This window comes from Podarcis pityusensis (assembly GCF_964106645.2).
Source record: "Podarcis pityusensis genome assembly, chromosome: 1".
Lineage (NCBI taxonomy): Eukaryota > Metazoa > Chordata > Lepidosauria > Squamata > Lacertidae > Podarcis > Podarcis pityusensis.
The window spans coordinates 3,239,358-3,262,208 of record NC_138028.1 but is presented as its reverse complement, the minus strand read 5'-3'; the positions used below and the strand labels follow the sequence as shown (position 1 = coordinate 3,262,208).

The 22,851-nt window shown below is 46.0% G+C and overlaps 1 protein-coding gene across 4 annotated transcripts; it reads right to left on the bottom strand.

The window, feature by feature from the left end:
- Positions 1-161: 161 nt before the first annotated feature.
- KLHDC2 (kelch domain containing 2) lies at positions 162-19,901 on the bottom strand. Of its 4 annotated transcripts, none has more exons than XM_080990289.1 (14): positions 19,819-19,901; positions 16,565-16,776; positions 13,451-13,530; positions 12,014-12,131; positions 11,277-11,392; positions 10,124-10,205; positions 8,951-9,034; positions 8,122-8,202; positions 7,973-8,031; positions 6,853-6,962; positions 5,528-5,600; positions 3,330-3,417; positions 1,921-1,973; positions 162-546 (listed from the first exon to the last, which is right to left on the bottom strand). In XM_080990289.1, the coding sequence occupies exons 2-14, from the start codon at positions 16,754-16,756 to the stop codon at positions 423-425; spliced, it is 1,260 nt and encodes a 419-aa protein (XP_080846415.1). In that variant the 5' UTR covers positions 16,757-16,776; positions 19,819-19,901; the 3' UTR covers positions 162-422. The 4 variants fall into 4 exon arrangements, with proteins under 4 accessions (XP_080846415.1, XP_080846417.1, XP_080846416.1 ...); XM_080990291.1 differs by having other exon boundaries at positions 16,565-16,758; positions 19,819-19,880; XM_080990290.1 differs by having other exon boundaries at positions 19,699-19,830.
- Positions 19,902-22,851: the final 2,950 nt, after the last annotated feature.

Sequence of the window (22,851 nt, the reverse complement as noted above, 5' to 3'; positions counted from 1 at the left end):
CTTTTTCTTCCGTCTTAAAGGCAGCGCTAACCATAGAGGGTTCAGTTCCTCTGCTGATCCGGTTTCTTTCAAGGGCTGCAGCCCCACTGCTTTTCAGCCAGCGGGAAGCCCTTCCCAGGAATCGTTCTGGAGGGCAGGTGAAGCAGTGACGTCCTCTCGCCTTGCATTAAATACATTTATTGCAAACAAATTTTTACACAAAAATAGGTTCTCTCTCTAAGCCATTCACATGCAAACAGAAAAGAAAGGTCAAAGCAGAGAAGCCGTTACCTACAACGCAGAGTTTCGGTGGGGTGGGGAATTAACCTATACAAATGTCACACACACTTTGCCAAACCGGGATGGTTCAAATTATTACATCTCTTTATATAAGAAGGGCTCGTTCATGCGCAGCGTGGCCAGACGTCTTCGCTGCCATCCTCCTAGGAGCCAGACGTGTTGTTACTCCCAAAGCGCTGGTTGAGGCTGTGGAGGAGGTGTTTGGGGAGGCAGTGCCAGGAGCTGGCCAGGATCTCCTTGAAGCACATGATGGCTTCCAGGCACAGCCTGTGGGATGGGAAAAAGAGAGGGGAGAAAAAAGGGGCTGAGAATTTGCACCAGACTCCTCTCCTGCCCTCCACCAAGTCCCAATGGCCAACAGAACATGGGGCACATCTCCACTGGGCTTTCTAGGGTTCTCCTAGAGCAGTGGTTCCCAAATTTGGGGGGCTGTCGTCCCCTCGGTTGCCATTCATGCATCCCCAGCGCCCCTTACTCTACAAAAAGCACTGTTTGCACAACCCACCAAGGGAGGTTAACACGGCACAATGCTAAACTAACAAGCAATTGCACATTTATTGACAATTCAATTAAAACTATTGAATCTGATCCAATGAAACCGACAAATTTGATTTAATGATACTAGCTGTTCAAAGTCTGATAGTCGTTAACACCTCCAGCACCCTCCTACTTCGTAGTGCCCACCTTGGGACCCACTGTTATCCAACAATCAGTGTGGGTCTGCCCTCCCTTGCTTTTCTCTTGGTTAATCCTCTTGGCTAAACCCTTCCCATCACTCGCTGGGTGTGACCTTTATACAAAAGGGACCAGCCCCTGACCTTGCGATGAGTCTCAGCTGGCCTTCTGGGAATCTCTGCTTAGGGCTCTATGTGGGGAGATGGAGAAGGGGCTGTGTTCTAAAAGCAGAACCCTCCCCAGCAACAGATTTGCTTCCCAGCTTTTCCGAGTAATAATTCAGGCTGTGCAACTACCTGTTAAGAAAGCAGAGCCAGGCTGGATGGGCCTTGCACCGTTGGGGGTGGGGGGAGACTTTTCCTTCCTTTCTCGGGTGACCTACTTTTTAGGCAGGCAGAAATTCAACAGGTGCAGCTATCCTTATCCCAACTGACAAGTTGAAATGCACCTGCCAAATGCTGACTGACTTCCCAGAGCTTACAAACGGGGCGAAATCTTGTTGACATATGGTCACCCATTCCTAGACAGGAAACCTCAACAGAAGTTGTTTTTCTGACTCCGAGAATACCGTATTTTTTGCTCTATAAGACTCACTTTTCCCCTCCCAAAAAGTAAGGGGAAATGTGTGTGCGTCTTATGGAGCGAATGCAGGCTGCGCAGCTATCCCAGAAGCCAGAACAGCAAGAGGGATCGCTTTCACTGCGCAGCGATCCCTCTTGCTGTTCTGGCTTCTGAGATTCAGAATATATTTTTTCTTGTTTTCCTCCTCTAAAAACTAGGTGCGTCTTGTGGTCTGGTGCATCTTATAGAACGAAAAATACAGTAATTCTGTTCCTATTTTTCTCAGGAAGAGACTTGAGCCCGTCATATACCATATGAAAGTCCCCAGTTTCTCATGTTGCATATCCAACCGTAACTGCAAGAATGCACAAGCAATTGGTGGGTTTCCCCCACTTTAATATATACCTTACGAGGGATTTTGGTTGAAGAGAAAAGACAAGAATCTCATTACTATGTGCCTGAAAGAAAAAGAAAGAGCAGCTTGTATAAATCTCATGATTGAAAAAGCACCTTTGACTTCAGCCCGATTCAAAAGGGTCCATGTGGAGCTGTAGAGACTACATTGCTGGCCCTGGACCAGAGAGAGCCGGGTTCGAATCCCTGCCCAGCCCTGAAGTCTCTCAGCCCAACCTAATTCCCCAGGTGGTTCTGAGGATAAAATGGCAGGTGGGGTGGAAGACCCCCAAGCGGGTGAGTAACGTCTGCCCTCTTGTGAGATGTACCACTTCCACTTCAGGATATTTGAAATCCATCACCAGGGAGAACCACAAGGGCAGAATTCGCAAGGAATGGGGAAGCTCAGGAGTCGAATCCTGCCCTCCAAGCTTCCTTAACTGGTGCCTTCGTTGCATATCTTTAGGTGCCGGGCAAACACATTCCTCTTTGCTCAGGCCTTGGGTTAATTAAACAGCTTAATGGCCTTTTAAACTGAGTGTGTAAGGGGGATGCTGTTTTTATTCGTTATGATGGCTTGTAATGTTGTGCTTTTATATTGTAAACCGCCCTGTGATCGTCAGATGAAGGGACATAAAGAAATTTAATTAACGGCAACGGGCCCTCGGGACTGTACAGGGGCTGTGCACTCAGACGTACCTCGTCTGCTCCTTCCTCTAGTGGTTTCACCTGGCTAGAGCGTTCCTTTGACCCATGGCAATGCCTTTTGCTAGCCCAGATGGAGAGTTGTGTGCCAGGCCCCGGCCCCCGAAAGACTTGCCCCAAAGGAATGTGGCCCCTGGGCTGAAAAATGCTCTCCCCCCGCCCTCACTTCTGCACAGATTTGGACTGGGGTCAGAGGAACTGCCCAGGAGATGGCAGCCATGTGAGAGCGAGTCGAGACCCATCATCATAGATTCATAGAATTGGAAGGGACCCCGAGGGTCATCTAGTCCAACCCCCTGCAATGCAGGAATCTCAGCTAAAGGATCCATGACAGATGGCCACCCAACCTCTGCTTAAAAGCCTCCAAGGAAGGAAAGTCCACAACCTCGCAAGGGAAACTGTCCCACTGTCAAACAGCTTATCCGGTGGGTCTTGCTGGAAAATCCGAATGCCAATGTTTTGTCATGACCAAAACCAGAAATAATGGTCATGCGCACCGCTTCTTCTGCCCCACTGGCTGGTAATCACAGCACTGAAAGGTGTATGAGAGGGTGTGCCTCTACCCAGGCGGAACTGCTTTGCTATGGGCCGGGGGGGGGGGTGAAGCCAGGAATTCTGCCCCCAAACGATGACGCAGCAGGCAGCCTTTGGGCTTTACAAAGGGAGCTGTGACTTGGTGCCCAGCTGCCCTGGGAAGAACAACAACAAGGACTTACGGCTTTGTGGTGGGCAAGCAGATTGTTGGCACAGCCCCCAAAGACAATCACTTCTCCCTCGTCGCTCGCACACGCCGTGTGCCAGAGCCTGTAAGATCACACAAATTAATAATAATAATGATGATGATGATGATGATGATGATTTATTTGTACCCCGCCCATCTGGCCAGGTTTCTCCAGCCACTCTGGGCGGCTTCCAATAAAGATGAAAAATACATCAAAATGTCACACATTAAAAACTTCCCTGAACAGGGCTGCCTTCAGATGTCTTCTAAATGTCTGGTAGTTGTTTATCAATCAATCCTTTATTAGGCATAGCAAACCACCCATCATAAAACAAACACCGTATACAGATTGTGGAAAATACGAATTTGACATAACAATTTGCATAAATAATACAGTCTAACACTACCACATCACCGACCAATCAAGAACCATGAAATCTCTCTATAATGGGCCAGTCTTTCCACATGGACAGCACTCAAAAATTTAGCCTGTCCGAGAGCAGGTCCTGAACCGCTGTTTATCTCTTTGACATCTGGTGGGAGGGCGTTCCACAGGGCGGGTGCCACCACCGAGAAGGCCCTCTGCCTGGTTCCCTGTAGCTTTGCTTCTCGCAGTGAGGGAACTGCCAAAAGGCCCTCGGTGCTGGACCTCAGTGTCTGGGTAGAACGATGGGGGTGGAGACGCTCCTTCAGGTCTACTGGGCCAAGGTGGGGTCAAGCAGTGGGGAGATTCAGCAGAAAGCTTTGACTGCAACTCAAGGGAATCCTGCTGCTGTATACGGCTTTCATCTGCCCTGTTTTTGTTGTTGTGATTATGCATTTCTGTGAGTTTTTGAACATTTTGTGTTGCTTTTAAACTGTCTTGTCTGTGGCCCAGAGAAGTCAGCGATTGGACAGGAGGGTTTATCCGCCCTCCACTCCTTTAAGGAAGGGCCTGTTGCAAGACACTCCTTTGTTTCTTACCCTGAGGTGGAAAGGCTGCCAGACGAGCCATTTGGGCCCCTTTGCCCAAACGTGCGGCAATGTTCAAGAATGGCAAATTGCTTTTTAAAAACAGAATAAAAGCACAGACCTAAGTGGCTACGCTTGGCTTCTCTGGGATGCTAACAAGAGAACGACTGACATTTGAAGCCCCTTGCAGGCCGGCCAAATGGAGACTGGCCTGAGTTTACTGGAACTGAAGAGTCTGGCCTAGACACACTGCCCATTATGCAAAGGGGAAATCAGAGAATTGTAGAGTTCGAAGAGGCCCCAGAGGGTCACCAAATCCAATCTCCCGCAGCGCAGGAATCGCAGCTAAAGAATCCCTGACCAACGGCTATCCAGCTTCTCAATCTCCTCCTCTTCAGGCTAAACATCCCAAACTCCCTCTACTGTTCCTCACAAGGCTTGATTTCCAGGCCCTTTTATCTTCTCCAGGCTGCACACACTGCAGCTTGTCAATATCCTTTTTAAACTGTGGCGCCCAGAACTGGACACAGGATTCCAGGAATAGAGGGGCACTATGACTTCCCTTGATTTGGACGCTACACTTCTGCTGCAGACAGCATTGCTGCAGCTGTCTGACAATATTCTCATCCAGAATTTGTCCCTCTCAAATGCAAGACGGTGGAGTGGTTTCTCTGCCCTCCACCCCCTAAAGCCAATTTTAAGGTAAAGGTAAAGGTAAAGGGACCCCTGACCATTAGGTCCAGTCGTGGACGACTCTGGGGTTGCGGCGCTCATCTCGCTTTACTGGCCGAGGGAGCCGGCGTACAGCTTCCGGGTCATGTGGCCAGCAGGACTAAGCCGCTTCTGGCAAACCAGAGCAGCGCACAGAAACGCCGTTTACCTTCCCGCCGTAGCGGTACCTATTTATCTACTTGCACTTTGATGTGCTTTCGAACTGCTAGGTTGGCAGGAGCAGGGACGGAGCAACAGGAGCTCACCCTGTCGCGGGGATTCGAACCGCCGACCTTCTGATCGGCAAGTCCTAGGCTCTGTGGTTTAACCCACAGCGCCATCTGCGTCCCTTGTAAAGCCAATCTTACTTGAGCTCAAAAAAGGCAAGAGCTGAAAGACTGTGCAAAATCTAAAGAGCCACAAAGGTAGAAGGCAAAGAGGGCCATCAGTGCAAGCAAAGCAACGACCAGGAGAGGTGAGTTCTGTGGAAGGTTCAGAGTAGTGTCTGTTACTGCACGTGGGACTGCTTACCGGGGTTTCTCTGAATAATTGTGCTCAAATTGTATCCACTCGTTTTTACTAATGCAATAGATCCAGGCATCACCTGCAAGGAACAGAAGGGAGGTTTTTGTTGGGAGCGAGTTCTGAGTGTTAGCAAAAGAAGCTGTCCTTGGCCACAACTTGATCCAGAATTTGAACTCACAAGGTGGTCACTTGAAGCCGTCATTTCCCACAACTACCGCGAGTGGCTCAAGAGGCAAATAGGAAACACGAGGATCAGGACACACCCCAACCCCTAAACTGTGGTTAAATTAATTGTTTTTGCATGCAATCATTTAACTCCAATAATTCATTGTACTTTTTTTTGGTGCAATGAAACACGTCCACGTGGAACATTGGTGGTGATGGTGGGAAGGGACAGAGATGTTTCCAATTTTTCTTTACAAACATGAGGTCTAGAAACTTGGGTTTGTTTTTTAAAAAAATGAAGTGATAGCCAAGATTCTTAGGATGCCAAATTTAAACCAGATGTACTAGGTGGGGGTGGGAGGGCGAGAGGGGAGGAGGAAAGACTTCAGAGTTATCGGATCTACTTTGGTTTTCTTGCTAGAAGTTCAAGGCTCACCAGCTGAAGCCAGAGCGCGGCTCAGGAGGTGGAGGTTGTTGCCAACTGAAGGCCACAAGCCAATATACATCATATCCAAGTGCCACCCCAAGTCCTTGTGGTCAAGGGCAGGTAAGAAATCTGATAAAATAAAATATGTTAAGAAAGAAGTGTGGATTCCAACACAGACCTCTGAAGCTGGCCAGGACTTAACAAAAGGTAAAGGGCCCCTGACCAATAGGTCCAGTCGTGGCCGACTCTGGGGTTGCAGCGCTCATCTCGCTTTATTGGCCGAGGGAGCAGGCGTACAGCTTCCAGGTCATGTGGCCAGCATGACTAAGCCGCTCCTGGCGAACCAGAGCAGCGCACAGAAACGCCATTTACCTTCCCGCCAGAGCGGTACCTATTTATCTACTTGCACTTTGACAGTCCCATCCTACAATGTGCCCACCCCTGATATGTATTATTTGAGATCTGTATCAATCAGCCCACCAGCCTGTTGTGTTTTGTGACCCTTTTAGCCGCTTTAAATCTAGCCAGTGTTTTTGAGAGGGGTGGGGAACAAACAGCAGCAGCGCCAGTCCCCAGGTGCCACTGACGCGCTGGCAGGGTCCTGAACTGCAGCCATTGCAAGGACCTTCTGGGATCATCACAGGAAGGCTAAAATAAACCCAGCGCCAACCAATTCTGCGTAAAAGGCTCTTCTGTCTAAACCAAAGGCTACTTTTTAGCTCTCCTGGGATTTACTTACTGAGAGGCTGCTTGTCGGTGGTGAACCCGCCAAAGAGGAAGAGATGGTCAGACGAAACGGGGGTTAGAGAATGCCAAGACCGGCCGACGGGGCAGATGCCTTGCGTGATTCTGTGTTGGGGAAACACAAGGGATTGACAAGAGATTGTCAAAACAGCAGCCAGGAATGGAGTGTCTGATCTTACTATAAGCAACCTGTTCCTGACCGGGGTGGGAGATTGTGGAAACTCTGGAGACATCGATGCAGGTGATTCGCTGCTCCGGCCATGAAGTCAGGCTTTGGGAGAAGATTTGGCCGGCTGCTCAAACCACACAGGGTGGTCTTCCAACCCATGCTTCAAGTTTTCCTGGCCAACCAAAAATGGGAATAGGGGAGTGCTGCAAACCACTTAGGTACAGGTGAAACTCGAAAAATTAGAATATCATGGAAAAGTTCCTTTATTTCAGTAATTCAACTTAAAAGGTGAAACTAATATATGAGATCAACTCATGACATGCAAAGCGAGATCGGCTTCTACTTCTCAGAGGTCCAATCTTGCTCCATTTGCAATCCTTGTTTTGCTGATTTCCTTGAATATTCTAATTTTCTGAGATTGTTCATTTGGGGTTTTTATCAGCTGTACGCCATGATCTTAGCAATGATAACAAATCAAGGCTTGACATATCTTGCTTTGAATGTCACGAGTCAATCTCATATATTAGTTTCACCTTTTAAGTTGAATTAGTGAAAGAAAGGAACTTTTCCACGATATTCTAATTTTTCGAGTTTCACCTGTATATTTTTGATGACATAGCGGGATAGAAATCCTTCTCTAAACAAATCAATAATAAGCAATTTTAGGCCCCACCTTATTTCAGTCATTTTAAATTGTACAGAACTGTTTTAGAACTGTGTGAGTTGTTGTAACCTGCCCTGGGACCTTAGGGTGAAGGGCAGGGGATAAATCGCAATAAATGAAGTAAGAATAGCAAACGAGACCCGGTGCTCTCCAGATGCAATTCCCACCGGCTCCCAAAAGTGCTCGCTGGGACTGATGGGAGTTGTAGTCCAAAAGATTTGGAGAGCACCTACTCGGGATCAGCTTCCCTGCGCCGACAAGGGGAGACAGAAGCCTACGTACATTTCATGCCACTCCCACTTGTCCAGATTGAGGGAATAGAGATCGTTCATCCTGGACTCCTGAGGGAAAGAGGGAGAGAGGGACGGGTTTAGTGAAACCTGCACCCCAGAAAGGCAGCAGCAGCGTCCCCACTCTGCTCTCGCACTCACTCGGTATCTTCCTCCAAAGACGTAGCCTCTGTTTCCAACCGTGGCACAAGCGTGGGCTGCTCGGGGCGACGGCGATTTACCCTGCGGGGGGAAGAAGAGGGGACAGGTGAGAGACTACCTGCTTTGGGCTCTACGAAATCTCCTTCCCGTCACCTGCCACTGACCACTTTTCAGGAACTTGCTGCTGCTGGTTATATTTGTGTCCGCTGGCAGTAGGAGTACAATATGGGCATGTCTTTAAGTTAACATCTTACATCAAAAACCTGACAGTACCAAACTATCGAAGGCTTTTCACCAAAGCCAGACTAAATGTCTTTCCCTCTGCAGTGTTGGCTGGCAGGTTGAGAGGAGTTCCCTACCAGGACAGACTTTGCTCATGTGCTCAAGACATCAATTCCATAAAACATATTTTGTTGCACTGTGCAAAATAAGAGCAAGCCAGGGCTGAACTGATACTACCCTTGCTGGTACCTTTCCCAGGAAAATCAGAGGCTCACTATGTCAGGTTCCTATTGGAAGACCGGACAAACGCTAGAACATTAGCAGTGGCAAAGTTTTTATCGGTGGTTGCAAGAACAAATAATCCCTATATTCTGAACAAAATGCTTGTTTAACCTGGAGGTAGGCTGTATGAATTGTGTATTGCTTTGTAATGATTTGTTGGGTCTCTGGACCGTAATAAAGATTGATGATGATGATGATGATATTTGTTAGGATCTGACGGGCAGTGGAAATGAATCAGCTGATATTAATCAATATGGGTGGTCCTACCGGATCATAATTTTTTATAAACGTACAATTGCCGTATTTTGGAAGTCCACTACTTTACCTTGGTTACAGGCTGGCTCCACGTAAAGGTGTCTGTGTCCAGGACGTGAACGTGATCGTTCCACCCACGGGGAACACCTGAATTCTTTTAGACAAGAACAGGGACAATGGATAAAATCTCATTCCGTGCAGCAGTTTCGACATTTGCAAACTAGGACAGAAAAATTTGTGGAACGGAGCGCTGACTACCTGCGGCCACTGTTCCTCCTGTGATGTGTGCAAGAGGCTTCTAGAACAGGTTTGAGTTTCAGCATCTACCACCCAAGAGGAGCAGGACCACAGAGCAGGTAAATACGGGCAGGTATTCAAGGCGGTGGAGCTGAAAGCCACAGTTGTTCTGGGGGCCTCATGTGCCGTCTCCCTGCATTTTTGGTATTATTTATTTAACGCTTCCTCACCCTTCCTCAATCAGGAAGCATAGTGCAGCTCACAACAAGAAACAAGATAAAAACAGCAACAACAGAATGATAAACCCAATAAAATAAAAACCCCACAATCAGAATCAAAAAAGCAGTGGCAAATATCTAGAATAAATTCCACTTATGGATATAAAAGCCTGGGCATGCCTTTAGCTTTTGCTTGAATGTTTGTACCGAGGGGGCCAAGCGGATGTCACCTGGGAGGGGGTTCCATAGAAATCACAGGTGAGATGCCACCACCGAGAAGGCCCTGTCTTGTGTCACTGTCCAACAGATGTGACTATAAGCAGGGCATTCTCTGTGGATCATAATGCAAAGGTTGGATGGCAGGGGGCGGGGAGAGAGAGTGTTTCTTTGGGTCCTAATTCACTTAGGGGTTTTGATTACATGCAGCCACTGCAGAGATTTCAGGATGGGGCCGATACAACCCCTCCTTGCTGCTCCAGCCAACAGCCAAGCAGCAGCAGCATCCTGAGCAATCTGCAGCTTCCAGAATGTCTTTAGGGCAGGCATAGGCAAACTCAACCCTCCAGATCTTTTGGGACTACAACTCCCATGATCCCTAGCTAACAGGGCCAGTGGTCAGGGATGATGGAAATTGTAGTTCCAAAACATCTGGAGGGCCGAGTTTGCCTATGCCTGCTTTAGGCCCCCAAAGAGTAGATTGCTGTAATCTATTTGGGAGGCTACAAGAGCATAAAACAGTAAATGAGCCACTAGAGGAGGTTCCAGTGCACAAAAAGCAGAAGACTTACCCAAAAAGAGGTTTCATCAAACTCAAACCTTCCAATCTGCTCCCCTTCAGGGTAATACCCGTAGCCACCAAAAAATATAAGCCTGTTCAAAAAGAAGGAAGGGAAGGCAGAAAAACAAAAGAATAAACTATCATCAGAGTGACCAGGTAATATGCGGTAATGGATTTCCACTTACGAGAAAGCACCACTTAAAGAGTAGAAGCCAGAATATCTGAGAAAAGATTCCATTATTTATTTTAGCCTTTCATAAGCTGAGCCAGCATGTCTGAAGGGCACCAGGTGGGCAAAGGTTGATTTATTTAAATGAAACTGAGCGCCCATGACCTGCTTCTCCTCCCTTTACATACTGCAGCTAAAATTCGCAAAGAATCATTCGCAAAGGCAGTTAGAAGTGCCAAAGGACAAGAGCAGGACGTCGGCAGCATTAGCTCTGAGGTGCTTTGCTCCTCAGCCAACAAAACATTATTTTTCAGGGGGTGGGAAGAGGCATCCAGTTGTGTTGCTATTTTAGCCGGAAAAGTTTCTTAGCTTGTTTCCTCGCCCCCTCTTGCTGTTGCTAACTCTACTCTGAAAATTACCATTAACTCTGCGTAGTCACAAACCTGTATGCTATTTGGCTGCAAGTTTCTTCTAATATTTAGGATGTCATGGAACATCAAAACAAAAAAATTCCTTCCAGTAGCACCTTAAAGACCAACTATATAGAAGGATCTGGCAACTTCTGTTTCAGTGTATCTGAAGAAGTGTGCTTGCACACGAAAGCTCATACCAAGAACTAACTTAGTTGGTCTTTAAGGTGCTACTGGAAGGAATTTTTTTGTTTTGACTATGGCAGACCAACACGGCTACCTATCTGTAAATGGAACATCAAGTAAGTGCACTTATTACATTCATATGCTGCCTATTTTTATATAAAAGCTTTAGGTTGCTTACACGAAACCAACATAATCCAATTAGGCCAAATTACATTACAAATTAATTACAAAGAGTGCTATTACAGTAATGAATGGGTAACAGAGACACTTTGGAGAACAGGCAACATGGAAACCCACTATTTTTTTGAGTCAAATGAGGCTGCAGAGCACACAATCATTTCCAGGAAAGAGACGGGACCCCGGAACAGCCAGGCTCTGGTTCACGCTGACAAACTTACTTGTTTGTATAAACCCAAACGCCGAGTTTGTCTTTTGATGACGGAGGGGTGCCTTGGCACTCCACCCTGACCCACTGCAACACTTTGTCGCTCGACCTGGAATTAAGCATGTAGAACTGCAAGAAAATGAAGGAATAGATTATAAACGTGCAGCTCATTGGCCCAAAGGAGTCCTGATTATTTGGATTGCTCTGTGTCGATTTAAAGATCTTAGGGACGCGGGTGGCGCTGTGGGTTAAACCACAGAGCCTAGGACTTGCCGATCAGAAGGTCAGCAGTTCAAATCCCCACGACGGCATGATCTCCCGTTGCTCTGTCCCAGCTCCTGCCAACCTAGCAGTTCGAAAGCACACAAGTGCAAGTAGATAAATAGGTACTGCTGCGGCGGGAAGGTAAATGGTGTTTCCGTACGCTCTGGCTTCTGTCACGGTGTCCCGTTGCACCAGAAGCGGTTTAGTCCTGCTGGCCACATGACCTGGAAAACTGTCTGTGGACAAATGCCGGCTCCCCTGGCCTGAAAGCGAGATGAGTGCCACAACCCCATAGTCGCCTTTGACTGGACTTCACTATCCAGTGGTCCTTTACCTTTAAGATCTTAATTTGGCCTGTCAGGCAACATGGGATGGATCTGATGTTAGATAGTGTTGGGGTTTTGGATACTGTAGTTTTCTGGCTCCAAAACGAAGGCAAAAAAAGGGGGCGAGCCCCACCCCACCCTGGGAAATTCGAGGACTGACCTTGTTTGTGTTGCCGCGTGCGTGGTGCCCTCCAAACAGGTACAAGACTCTGTCCATACAGACGGCGCAGCTCCCTGACATGGAAGGGGGAACATCTCCAGCCGTTCTGTGCTTTGTCCTGGCAAGGCAGGGGCAGAAAGACCTTTGGGTTTAACAAGGAAGCGTTCCTTTCTCATGCTTATCTGTCGTTTATAGCTTTTGTTATCACTTAGTGTGGTACTTACAAGCCAATTCAGAGCTCCCATCACCTCCCCAAACTGATGGCACTTCAATCCAAAGCACCATGTGAACGTTCTCAATGGATTCATGCACGTGTTATAAAACAGTGGGATCCCCAAGCATAAAACCCAGTGGAAAAACATTGGCACCACCTTCTGGAATCAGGCATCTGGGAAGGAGAGGAACCATCTCTAGGCAGTACCTCCAGCACTCAACTAAAGACAACCTGACTAGGAGGATCCATATGGGATGATGGTACTGAAAACTTCTGTGAATTCCAAGAAATCCAACAGAGGAAGGCAACTCTCCCCGTCTTGCTTTCCGCAAAGTGGATCAGAAGACTCACTAACCAAAGGGCCTCTGATTTTCTTCTTTCAATGCACATTTTGTCTTACCTGCCTTGAGCCATCTAGAAAGGGTGGGTTGAAAAATAAAACAAACGAACAAAAAACTGGAGGACATGGAAGTACAGTCGCAAGTCGAACGTTTTGGCTCCCAAACCGGAAGTGAGTGTTCCGGTTTGTGAACGTTCTTTGGAACCCGAATGTCCGACAGAGCTTCCACAACTTCCGATTGGCTGCAGGAAATCAGAAGCCAGGAAATCAGAAGCTGCGCTTTGGTTTCTGAACCTTTTGGAAGTTGAACAGACTTCCAGAATGGATTCTCTTTGACTTCCAAGGTACGACTGTATGTTTCTGAGCACAACTTGAAGTGTTGGTGCTGACCTTTAAAGCCCTAAACGGCCTCGGCCCAGGATACCTGAAGGAGCGTCTCCACCCCCATCGTTCAGCCCGGACGCTGAGGTCCAGCTCCGAGGGCCTTCTGGCAGTTCCCTCGCTGCAAGAAGCCAAGTTACAGGGAACCAGGCAGAGGGCCTTCTCGGTGGTGGCGCCCTCCCTGTGGAACACCCTCCCATCAGATGTCAAGGAAATAAACAACTACCAGACTTTTAGAAGACATCTGAAGGCAGCCCTGCTTAGGGAAGCTTTTAATGTTTAATAGACTATTGTATTTTAATATTCTGTTGGAAGCTACCCAGAGTGGTTGGGGAAACCCAGCCAGATGGGCGGGGTATAAATAATAAATAAATTATTTTTTTATTTTATTATGATGATTATTCTTATTCTTATTTTCTACTGCTCTAACAAAACGTTATCACGGTTGGAGGTATTTTTTGGTGTTGGTGGGGAGATAGGAGGCAGTCAAGATATAATTTACCATCTTCCAGTTTCCATGTTGTATATCCAGATTTCATCTCGGGGCAGGTAAAAGTCGTAGAATCCTCTCACTTGAGCATTCTGAAAGCAGGAAAGAAGGAAAGAGGGGAAGCACCCCCATTATTAAACGGAACGATGAATTAAAAAGCACCATCTGCTCCTCTCTTTATGCCAATAGTCTAAAGAACACCCCACCCTCCATTTCCACCCAAATATCTATATTCTGAGAATCATGGCCAACTTGGGTATAAAAATGTGGGATATTCCAGGGCAAGACTGTGAGCCCCATTTATTTATTTCATTTATAGTCTGTTTTTTCGATCTGACATTCTGATGAATCCACAGGGAGCATTTTTCTAGAGACAGAGGATCCTGACTAAGCCAGGACCACCCCCAGCCCCATGTCATAGAATCATAGAGTTGGTGGCAGATGAAATTGATGGACTATATGGAACTGGCGGAAATGACTGGCAGAATCCGTGACCAGGGAGAAGAGTCGGTGGAGGAAGATTGGAAGAAATTCAAAGATTATCTACAGAAACACTGCAAAATTAAAGAATGTTAGAGTGATGTTGGATTGAAAATAAGTGGTTTCCAGCTGTACAGGATAAAGTTATAGATAGACTAAGATTAAAGATTAGGATTAAAGAAGTTTAAGGAAATGGAAATTTGGTACTTAAGAGGTAAAATTTTAATGCTATAATACATTAAGATTAAAGATTGGGATTAAAAAAGTGGAAAAGAAATTGCTGGACAAACAATTTGGACTGGAATACAAAAGAGGGAGGTATGAGGAAGTCCAGAAAATAAGTAAATTTAAAAACGGAAATGAAAAGGTGATATTGTTTTTAATTGTTCTGTTTCTTTTTTTTTGTTTTCTGTTCTCTGTGTTTTTCTTCTTTTTTTGGGTTATGTACTGTGTATTTGTGTATTTTTTTTTAAATGTTTTTCTGTTTAACTTTTTACTGAAACCTTAATAAAAATCATTAAAAAAAAAAAAAGAATCATAGAGTTGGAAGGGACCCCGAGGGTCATCTAGTCCAACCCCCTGCAATGCAGGAATCTCAGCTAAAGCATCCAGGACAGATGGCCACCCAACCGCTGCTTGAAAGCCTCCAAGGAAGGTAAACAGCAGAAGAGGTCAGATGGGTGGGGTACAAATAAATTATCACTATTCAGGGTGGATAAAAATCAATGTTCTAAAAAATATATATTAAAAAAAATATCGATTTTTTAAAATTTAAATCAGATTTTTTTTATTTAAATTGGATTTTTAAAATAAAATGCTTTTGGAGGAAAAATCTTTCTAAACAGAGTTTTCTATTTAAATTATAGTACAGAGACTATTCATCAGGAAATAAGGATTTGATTTAAGTTTTTCATGTATGCTAAAACTCAAAGGTGTTTTTAAAATCGTTTAGCCACATCAGTTAACAAACATGGATACATATGCTATAATGTTATTGTTCTAATTAAATGAATTGTTTAAATTGTTATTAAGGAAATAATTATTTTTCTCCTTCCAAGTACAGCAGAAAAGTTGTCCAAATATAAAGTTAACATTAAATCTCACAATATTTTCATAATTATCTGTCAATGTATTTCTAATAGTATAATCAAATCAGTATTTTTTGATATAACTGTAAAAACTACTCTGAAAATTTATTATTCCAAAAATGAAACCTTTGGTTGTAAATATTAAGATTATACCAGCAAGAATGAGCCTTTCTGTAAAAATAATAATGTAAATCAAGTCTTACTGACTATTGATTTAAATCAAGTCTTACTGACTAGTGATTTAAATCAATTTGATTTAAATCAAGTCCACCATGTCACTATCATCCGCAGCATCCTCATCCTGTACAGTGATACCTCTGGTTGCGAATGCGATCCGTTCTGGAGGCCCGTTCGCAACCTGAAAGGAACGCAACCCGTGTCTGCGGGTCGCGATTCGCCACTTCTGCGCATAACATCCTTTTGCGCGTCTGCGCATGCGCGAGCAGCGAAACCCAGAAGTAACCCTTTCCGGTACTTTTGGGTCGCTGCAGGACGCAACCCAAAAACGCTCAACCTAAAGCAAACGTAACATGAGGTTTGACTGTACTTAATACATCCCTTGAGAGCTTTGGGGCATAAGACAATGCACAAATAAAGTAATAATAATGGCAGCACATCCCACAATGTCCCTTGAGACCTTCAAATATAAGGCAACACATCAATTAAATTATTATGATCCACGCGACGGTCACCTCCAGACTGGATTATTGTAATTCGCTCTACGTGGGGCTGCCCTTGAGACTGACCCAGAAACTCCAGCGGGTGCAGAATGCTGCAGCGAGACTCCTTACGGGGTCTTCACTGCGAGATCACATTCACCCGGTGCTATTCCAGCTGCACTGGCTCCCGGGGGAGTACAGGATCAGGTTCAAAGTGCTGGTTTTAACCTTTAAAGCCCTATGCAGCCTAGGACCCTCGTACTTATGGGACCGCCTCTCCTGGTATGTCCCACGGAGGAACTTACAGTCTTCAAATAAAAACATCTTGAAGGTCCCAGGCCACAGAATGGTTAGACTGGCCTCAACCAGAGCCAGGGCTTTTTTGGCTGTGGCTCCAATCTGGTGGAACACTCTGTCACAAGAGACTAGGGCCCTGCGGGACCTGATATCTTTCCGCAGGGCCTGCAAGACAGAGCTGTTCCACCAGGCCTTTGGTCAGGGCACAGCCTGACTCCCTCCTTTGGCAATCTTCACAGAACTTTAGCCTAATGGTTGCCATCAATTTGAGTTGAATTAATTTTATAATGAAATGATTTTAGAATGTTGTACTATTTTATTGTTGTTAGCCGCCCTTAGCCCGGCTTCAGCTGGGGAGGGTGGGATATAAATAAAATTTATTATTATTATTATTATTATTATTATTATTATTATTATTATTACAACATGGTTAGCAGCAACCTGTTGCGCGCGCTCTCTCTCTCTCTCTCTCTCTCTCTCACAAACACACACACATTTTAAACTGGGTGCATCTTCTCCAGCCCTCTGTGATGGAGGGAGCAAGGGCTCCACCACTTCTTGTCCTGCCTTTGCCAAATAAAGAGTCTTTTTTTGCTGCTCACCTTATACCCGCCCCAAACGAACATGCACTGCCCGTCGCTGACAGCCACGTGGCCGCTCCGTTCGGCAGGACTGCCATTCTCTAGATGCTCCAAGCTGTCCTCTGCTGGCCCGGGGATCTCTTCATCTGCCGGCAAATCTTCATCCTCCGGCAGATCCTCATCCACCGGCAACTCTTCATTGTCATCTGCCATGCCTGTAACAGGATAGTCTCCTTCAAGAAGGGCACAAAGAGGAAGAAAAGCTTTCAAAATTGTGCGTAGCCAAAACAGGATGGACAAAAAGCCACGCTCAGAGCTGTTTCCTTTGCCCGGGGGCAAGAGGAGTCAGCGAGGGGCAAGAGACACTTCTGCCAGTCTCTGAAAATGGCTGGCTCCTAGGGTTAAATAAGTTGGAGTTCTTGTTCTTAAATATACCAAGAGAAAAGAGCACACCAAGAACTTTGGCCAATATAAGTTTCAAAAGAGGGAGTGGTCCCTTCTCGCAAATCAATAGTCAATTGTAACAAAAACTAATCCATTCAAAAGTATGTATTCTGACAAGGAGTACAAACTCAAACAGAGATTAGAAACTCAAACTCATAAGGATATGTATAACACAATAATTTGTTACAGTATTAAAAATAAGAGTTTATGAGTTTATGCTCGATGACTGAAACTAAGATTTTCACGTCAAATCTTACTATGGACTAACATGAACTTATCTCTACTCATAAACTCTTATTTTTAATACTGTAACGAATTATTATGTTATACATATCCTTATGAGTTTGAGTATGTAATCTCTGTTTGAGTTTGTAATCCTTGTCAGAATACATACTTTTGAATGGATTAGTTTTTGTTACTATTGACTATTGATTTGCAAGTAGGGACCACTCCCTCTTTTGAAACTTATATTGGCCAAAGTTCTTGGTGTGCTCTTTTCTCTTGGCTCCTAGGTTTGGCAGGGGTCACTTATTGTGAGAAACGCCTCTTAGCTATTGTCCACAGATGAACCTTGGTCTCTGGCGTGTCCATTTTTAGCTCGGTGAGTTCTTTCGTCACTTCCTAGCCACGCTGTGGGCTTTTAAGGCACGGTGCTTCCAAATCATGCAAACCTTTCCATCAGCCACAGTGGAAAAGCAGCTAGGCACATACTTAGCACTCCAGGATTAGGCCATTTGCTTTTCACGTGGAAGGTGCCAGTATAAAGCATCTTCTCACGGTCCTATAAGAGCCTGGCTGCTGGATGAGGTCCAAGGGCCCCACCTTGTCCAGCATCCTGTTCTCAAAGTGAGAAACCAGATACCTCAAAGGGAAGCCCCCAAGGGAGAGATGCCTTTTCACAAACTAAGATCTCCTTCAAATAACTCATTTCTTGAGCATTCATCCCAATTTGCTTGTGGAGTGTGTACACATCTTTCCATTAACCATTCACTCATTCCTCACTTTTCGGTGCATTCCTCTGTCATTTTCCTCCGCACAAAAAAACCAACTTGATTTGTTGCTCTAGACTGGCAACAGAGTGCTTTAATCCAATTTAATTGCACAAATCCAAACTTCCTGGTATGCACTCAAATCTGTCCCGTAACATACTGACAATCTGGAAGCGTCCTGAAAAACTGCAAGAGAGCCACCCGTTCCTCTCCAAGCTCACTCTGTGAAGATGACCTCAATGTTGAGTGCAAATAAAGGTCTTAGCCAACCAGAGCAGGAAAAACAAGCTCCATGGCCTTGTAGTCTTACCCACAGCCAAGCTCAACATCTCAAGGATGTCTTTAAAAGCTCTCTGGGAAAAGCCAGCCCTGAAGGTCTTGGCCAGGGAAGCAGGAGGAGGAGCAGGCAGCCGGAAAAGAAGAATTGGCTCTTGGCTACTTTTCCTAGTCATTTGGACATCCCAAGGCTTAGCTGCTAGATGACAGTACCTGGAGCCTGAAATGCTGAAGGCTGTTTAAAGGCAGTTTAAAAGGATTTCTTGCTAGACAAAACAGAAGATGATCAAAATCACAGCTTAAGCGGCTGCAAAGCGTTTGACATTTAAAGGCACAGGTAGACAGGAAGGCTCCCCAGCCCAGTCTTCAAATTGCTCAGAGCTTTTTAAAGCTCCTCTGCACCTGGTCAGGGATCTGGGCTGGACACATGGCCCTACCTCATGACCACTTTGCATCTGTACTCAATGGTCCAGTCATAACAACATGGACACATAGGAATTTGCCTTATATAAGTGCCAGACCAGTAGAATGACTCATTATAATCTCCAGCACTGGCTTGTGGGATCTTTCTGGGCTTTTCAGACAGGAATCTGGAGGTATCTGGAGATGCTAGGGACTGAATCTAGGCCCTTCTGCCAAAGCAGGTGCTGGACCACTGAGCTCAGACCCCTTTGCAGCAACATAAGGAGGTAGATTTCTTCAAGGGGTGGGATGGGTTGTGCTGCAGCCAGTGAAGGGAAATCACAGTTTTGAAGGCTGCCCTGTGGAATGCCTTCCCACCAGATGTCAAAGAGAACAACTACCAGACTTTAAGAAGACATCTGAAGGCAGCCCTGCTTAGGGAAGCTTTTAATGTTTAATAGGTTATTATATTTTAGTGTTTTGTTGGAAGCCGCCCAGAGCGGCTGGGAAACCCAGCCAGATGGGCGGGGTATAAATCATAAATTATTATTATTATAAATTATTATGCAGTAAATGAAATGACGGTTTCTCCCTGATGGGCTAGCCCAGGCATAGGCAAACTCGGCCCGTCAGCTGCTTTGGGACTACAACCCCCATCATCCCTAGCTAACAGGACCAGTGGTCAGGGATGATGGGAATTGTAGTCTCAAAATATCTGGAGGGCCGAGTTTGCCTATGCCTGCTTTAGGCCCCCAAAGAGTAGATTGCTGTAATCTATTTGGGAGGCTACAAGAGCAGAGTACTACTACTAATAATATTATTATAACCCTTGCAAGATAATGATAATAATAATTATTATTATTATTATCCTTGCAGGGTAATAATAATAATAATAATACTTTATTATTTATACCCCGCCCATCTGGCTGGGTTTCCCCAGCCGCTTTCCTTTTTAACTGGGGGGGGGGGAGCTTCCTAAAAGGTGACAACCCCCCCAAAAAAGAGACCCTCCCCAGCCTGCAGTGGTGCAGCCCATTCAGTCACCTTATTCTGCAGGAGGAGGAAGGAGCCACTGAAGAAGGCCGGGGGGGGGGTCAGGAAACCTTCGCCCGCCTCCCCTGCCGGGCTCAACGGAAGGCGCCCCCTTCTCCCCTCTCGACTTACCTTAGCGGGGTCCGCTCACAATGTCAACATCCGCCGGTGCCGACGGATATCCGGCCCGCCTTCCTGCCCCAGCGGAAGCTCCGCCCCCTCTGCCGTCGACGGAGGAGGCGAGAGAGCTGGACAGAGCGTCCGCCGCGGTCTTGCTCCCCCTGCAGGGAAGGAGGGGAACGGCACCCGAGAGAGCGTCAGATTGCTACTGGCCTACCTTGCAGGGGTGGCCGAGAGTGGCCGCTGTGGTCGTTGGAATGACATATTCATTTCTACCCAGGGACTTAATAATAATAATAATAATAATAATAATAATAATAATAATAATAATAATATTCAGAATTTTAACAAGACATATTATCCAAAAACATATCATCCTTGTTTCCCCCCCCATTTTTCATCCCACCCCCACAGAACCCAGCCACCCCCCACCCCGATTTCCCTCAGTTCCAGTCTTTGGTTTCTCTGAGACTGCTATTTTCTGCATGTTACAAAGCTGTATAGATCCTCAAACTATTTAGCTGATTATTATCAGTAAAAAGTTTGTGAATGTTTATTCAAAACCTGCCAAGGAGTCCAGTTCGCTTTGTCGCGTCTTCAGATACTTTGTAAAGGGTTCCCACTCATCCTTAAAGTCACAGTTATCCTTGTCCCGTAGCTTATATGTCAGTTTTGCCAGTTCTGCATAGTCCGTCGATTTTTCTTGCCACGATTCTTTAGTTGGGGTTTCTTCAGTCTTCCATCCTTGTGCTACCAGAACTCTCGCGGCCGTTGTCGCATACATGAAGATGTTTTTCAAGTTTTTTGGCAGGTCTTTCCCTACAATCCCCAACAAAAATGCCTCGGGTTTTTTAACAAATGTTAAATGGAACATTTTCTTCAGTTCATTGTAAATCATTTCCCAAATTTTTTTAATTACCTTACAGTCCCACCACATACGATACCCAGGGACTTCAAGGCGGCTTCCAGATGAGAGTGGTGTGTTCTCCCTGCTCAGAGGGAGGCAGGGAAGGGAGGGGGGGAAGAATGGTAGAATCATAGAATGGTAAGGGAACCCAATCTTAGCAGAAAAGCAATGACAAACCTGGACAGCATCTTAAAAAGCAGAGACATCACCTTGCCAACAAAGGTCCGTATAGTTAAAGCTATGGTTTTCCCAGTAGTGATGTATGGAAGTGAGAGCTGGACCATCAAGAAGGCTGATCGCCAAAGAATTGATGCTTTTGAATTCTGGTGCTGGAGGAGACTCTTGAGAGTCCCATGGACTGCAAGAAGATCAAAACTATCCATTCTGAAGGAAATCAGCCCTGAGTGCTCACTGGAAGGACAGATCCTGAAGCTGAGGCTCCAATACTTTGGCCACCTCATGAGAAGAGAAGACCCTCTGGAAAAGACCCTGATGTTGGGAAAGATGGAGGGCACAAGGAGAAGGGGACGACAGAGGACGAGATGGTGGGACAGTGTTCTTGAAGCTACCAGCATGAGTTTGACCAAACTGCGGGAGGCAGTGGAAGACAGGAGTGCCTGGCATGCTCTGGTCCAGGGGGTCACGAAGAGTCGGACATGACTAAACAACAGGGGAACCCAAAGGTCATCTAGTCCAACCCCCTGCAATGCAGGAGTCCCAACGAAAGCATCCATCACTTATGTGTTGCTCATGCAGGGAATCATAGAATTGTAAAGTTGAAAGGGGTCCCCAAGGGTCATCTAGTCTACCCCCCCCTGCAATGCAGGAATCGCAGGTGAAGATTCCCTAACTGGGGGCCATCCGGCTGTTTTTTTAAACCTCCAATGAAAAATGGTGATGAGAGAGAAGCCAAGCCATTTTTGCTTCTCCCCCCCCCCATGCTGTCCTCCCAACAACCCTGTGAGGTAGGTTACTCCTGAGAGCCAGTGGCTTGCCCAAGCAGGTCTCCCAGGATTTGAACCCGCATCCTAACCCCAACAGTGTTTCACACTGATTCTCGTCTGCCTGCGTACGCAGAGGATTGAGATGCAAGCTGTTTTGCAGAAGAGGAGTTTGGATTTGATATCCCGCTTTATCACTACCCGAAGCGGCTGACATTCTCCTTTCCCTTCCTCCCCCACAACAAACCCTCTGTGAGGTGAGTGAGGCTGAGAGACTTCAGAGAAGTGTGACTGGCCCAAGGGCAGCCAGCAGCTGCATGTGGAGGAGCAGGGAAGCGAACCCGGTTCACCAGATTACGAGTCCACCGTTCTTAACCACTACACCACTTGCTTGGGTTTCTTGTGCAGCCACTCTGGAAAGTGAAAAGGCTGTGTCGGTTAATGAGGGGTTATGACGACTCACAGGCACCAAGAAGGGAGCCTGGATTCTAAACCTTCTGCTCGAGTATTCAAGTGACTAAAATTGTGCAGCCTAGTATCCTCTTCCCTCCATTTTCCTTGGGGTGTGTGGATTTAGTTTTTAGTGGACACACAGAACCTTTCTTTTGCTCTCAACCATCCACTTCATCTGCTAGATTCACTGTCTACCTGACTTACCTGCACCCCTAACCCCCATTCAATTGCCATTCTGTAAACTCACAGGCAACGATGTTGTTTTTAAGTGTGATTTCCTTTCCTTCTATAAACTATGTGCTTCTGAATTCTTTGACTACCCCTGCCACAGTGTGCAGCTCATTTTATGGGAGGGTTATTTGTTTTTGTACTGTATTGCTGTTTTGTACTTTGTGTTCTTATTTTGTATTTTTCTGTTGTGAACCACCTTGGGATCTTTGAATGAAGGGCCGTATACAAATTTAATAAATAAGAAGCCTCTTTCATTTGTTTCAAAACTAATAAAATGTTGTTGCAGTGTGGAATGCTCCATTCCTTTCCCTTCTCTCCCTTGGTTTTCCATTTCTCTGTCCCCTAACAGTCTTCTATGGCCACTGAACATGCCCGATGCTCACTGGTGTGTTTGTGCGACGGTCTTCCCTAAAGCTTCTTGAGAGTGGTGGTGTGGGTACTTCTGCAAACTGTAGGGTGACCGTATACCTGCTGACAACTTGCTTGTGTGCATGGTGTGGTTCCAGCCCCATA

Bases quoted from the DNA above. Each gene is read 5' to 3' on its own strand.
- KLHDC2 (XM_080990289.1), bottom strand. From the start codon at position 16,756: ATGGCAGATGACAATGAAGAGTTGCCGGTGGATGAGGATCTGCCGGAG. The intron at 11,393-12,013 runs GTCAGTCCTCGA...ATTTTCTTGCAG, and splicing joins CACGCGGCAACACAAACAAG to TTCTACATGCTTAATTCCAG. The intron at 5,601-6,852 runs GTAAGTAAATCC...TGTTCCTTGCAG, and splicing joins CACCGACAAGCAGCCTCTCA to GTGATGCCTGGATCTATTGC.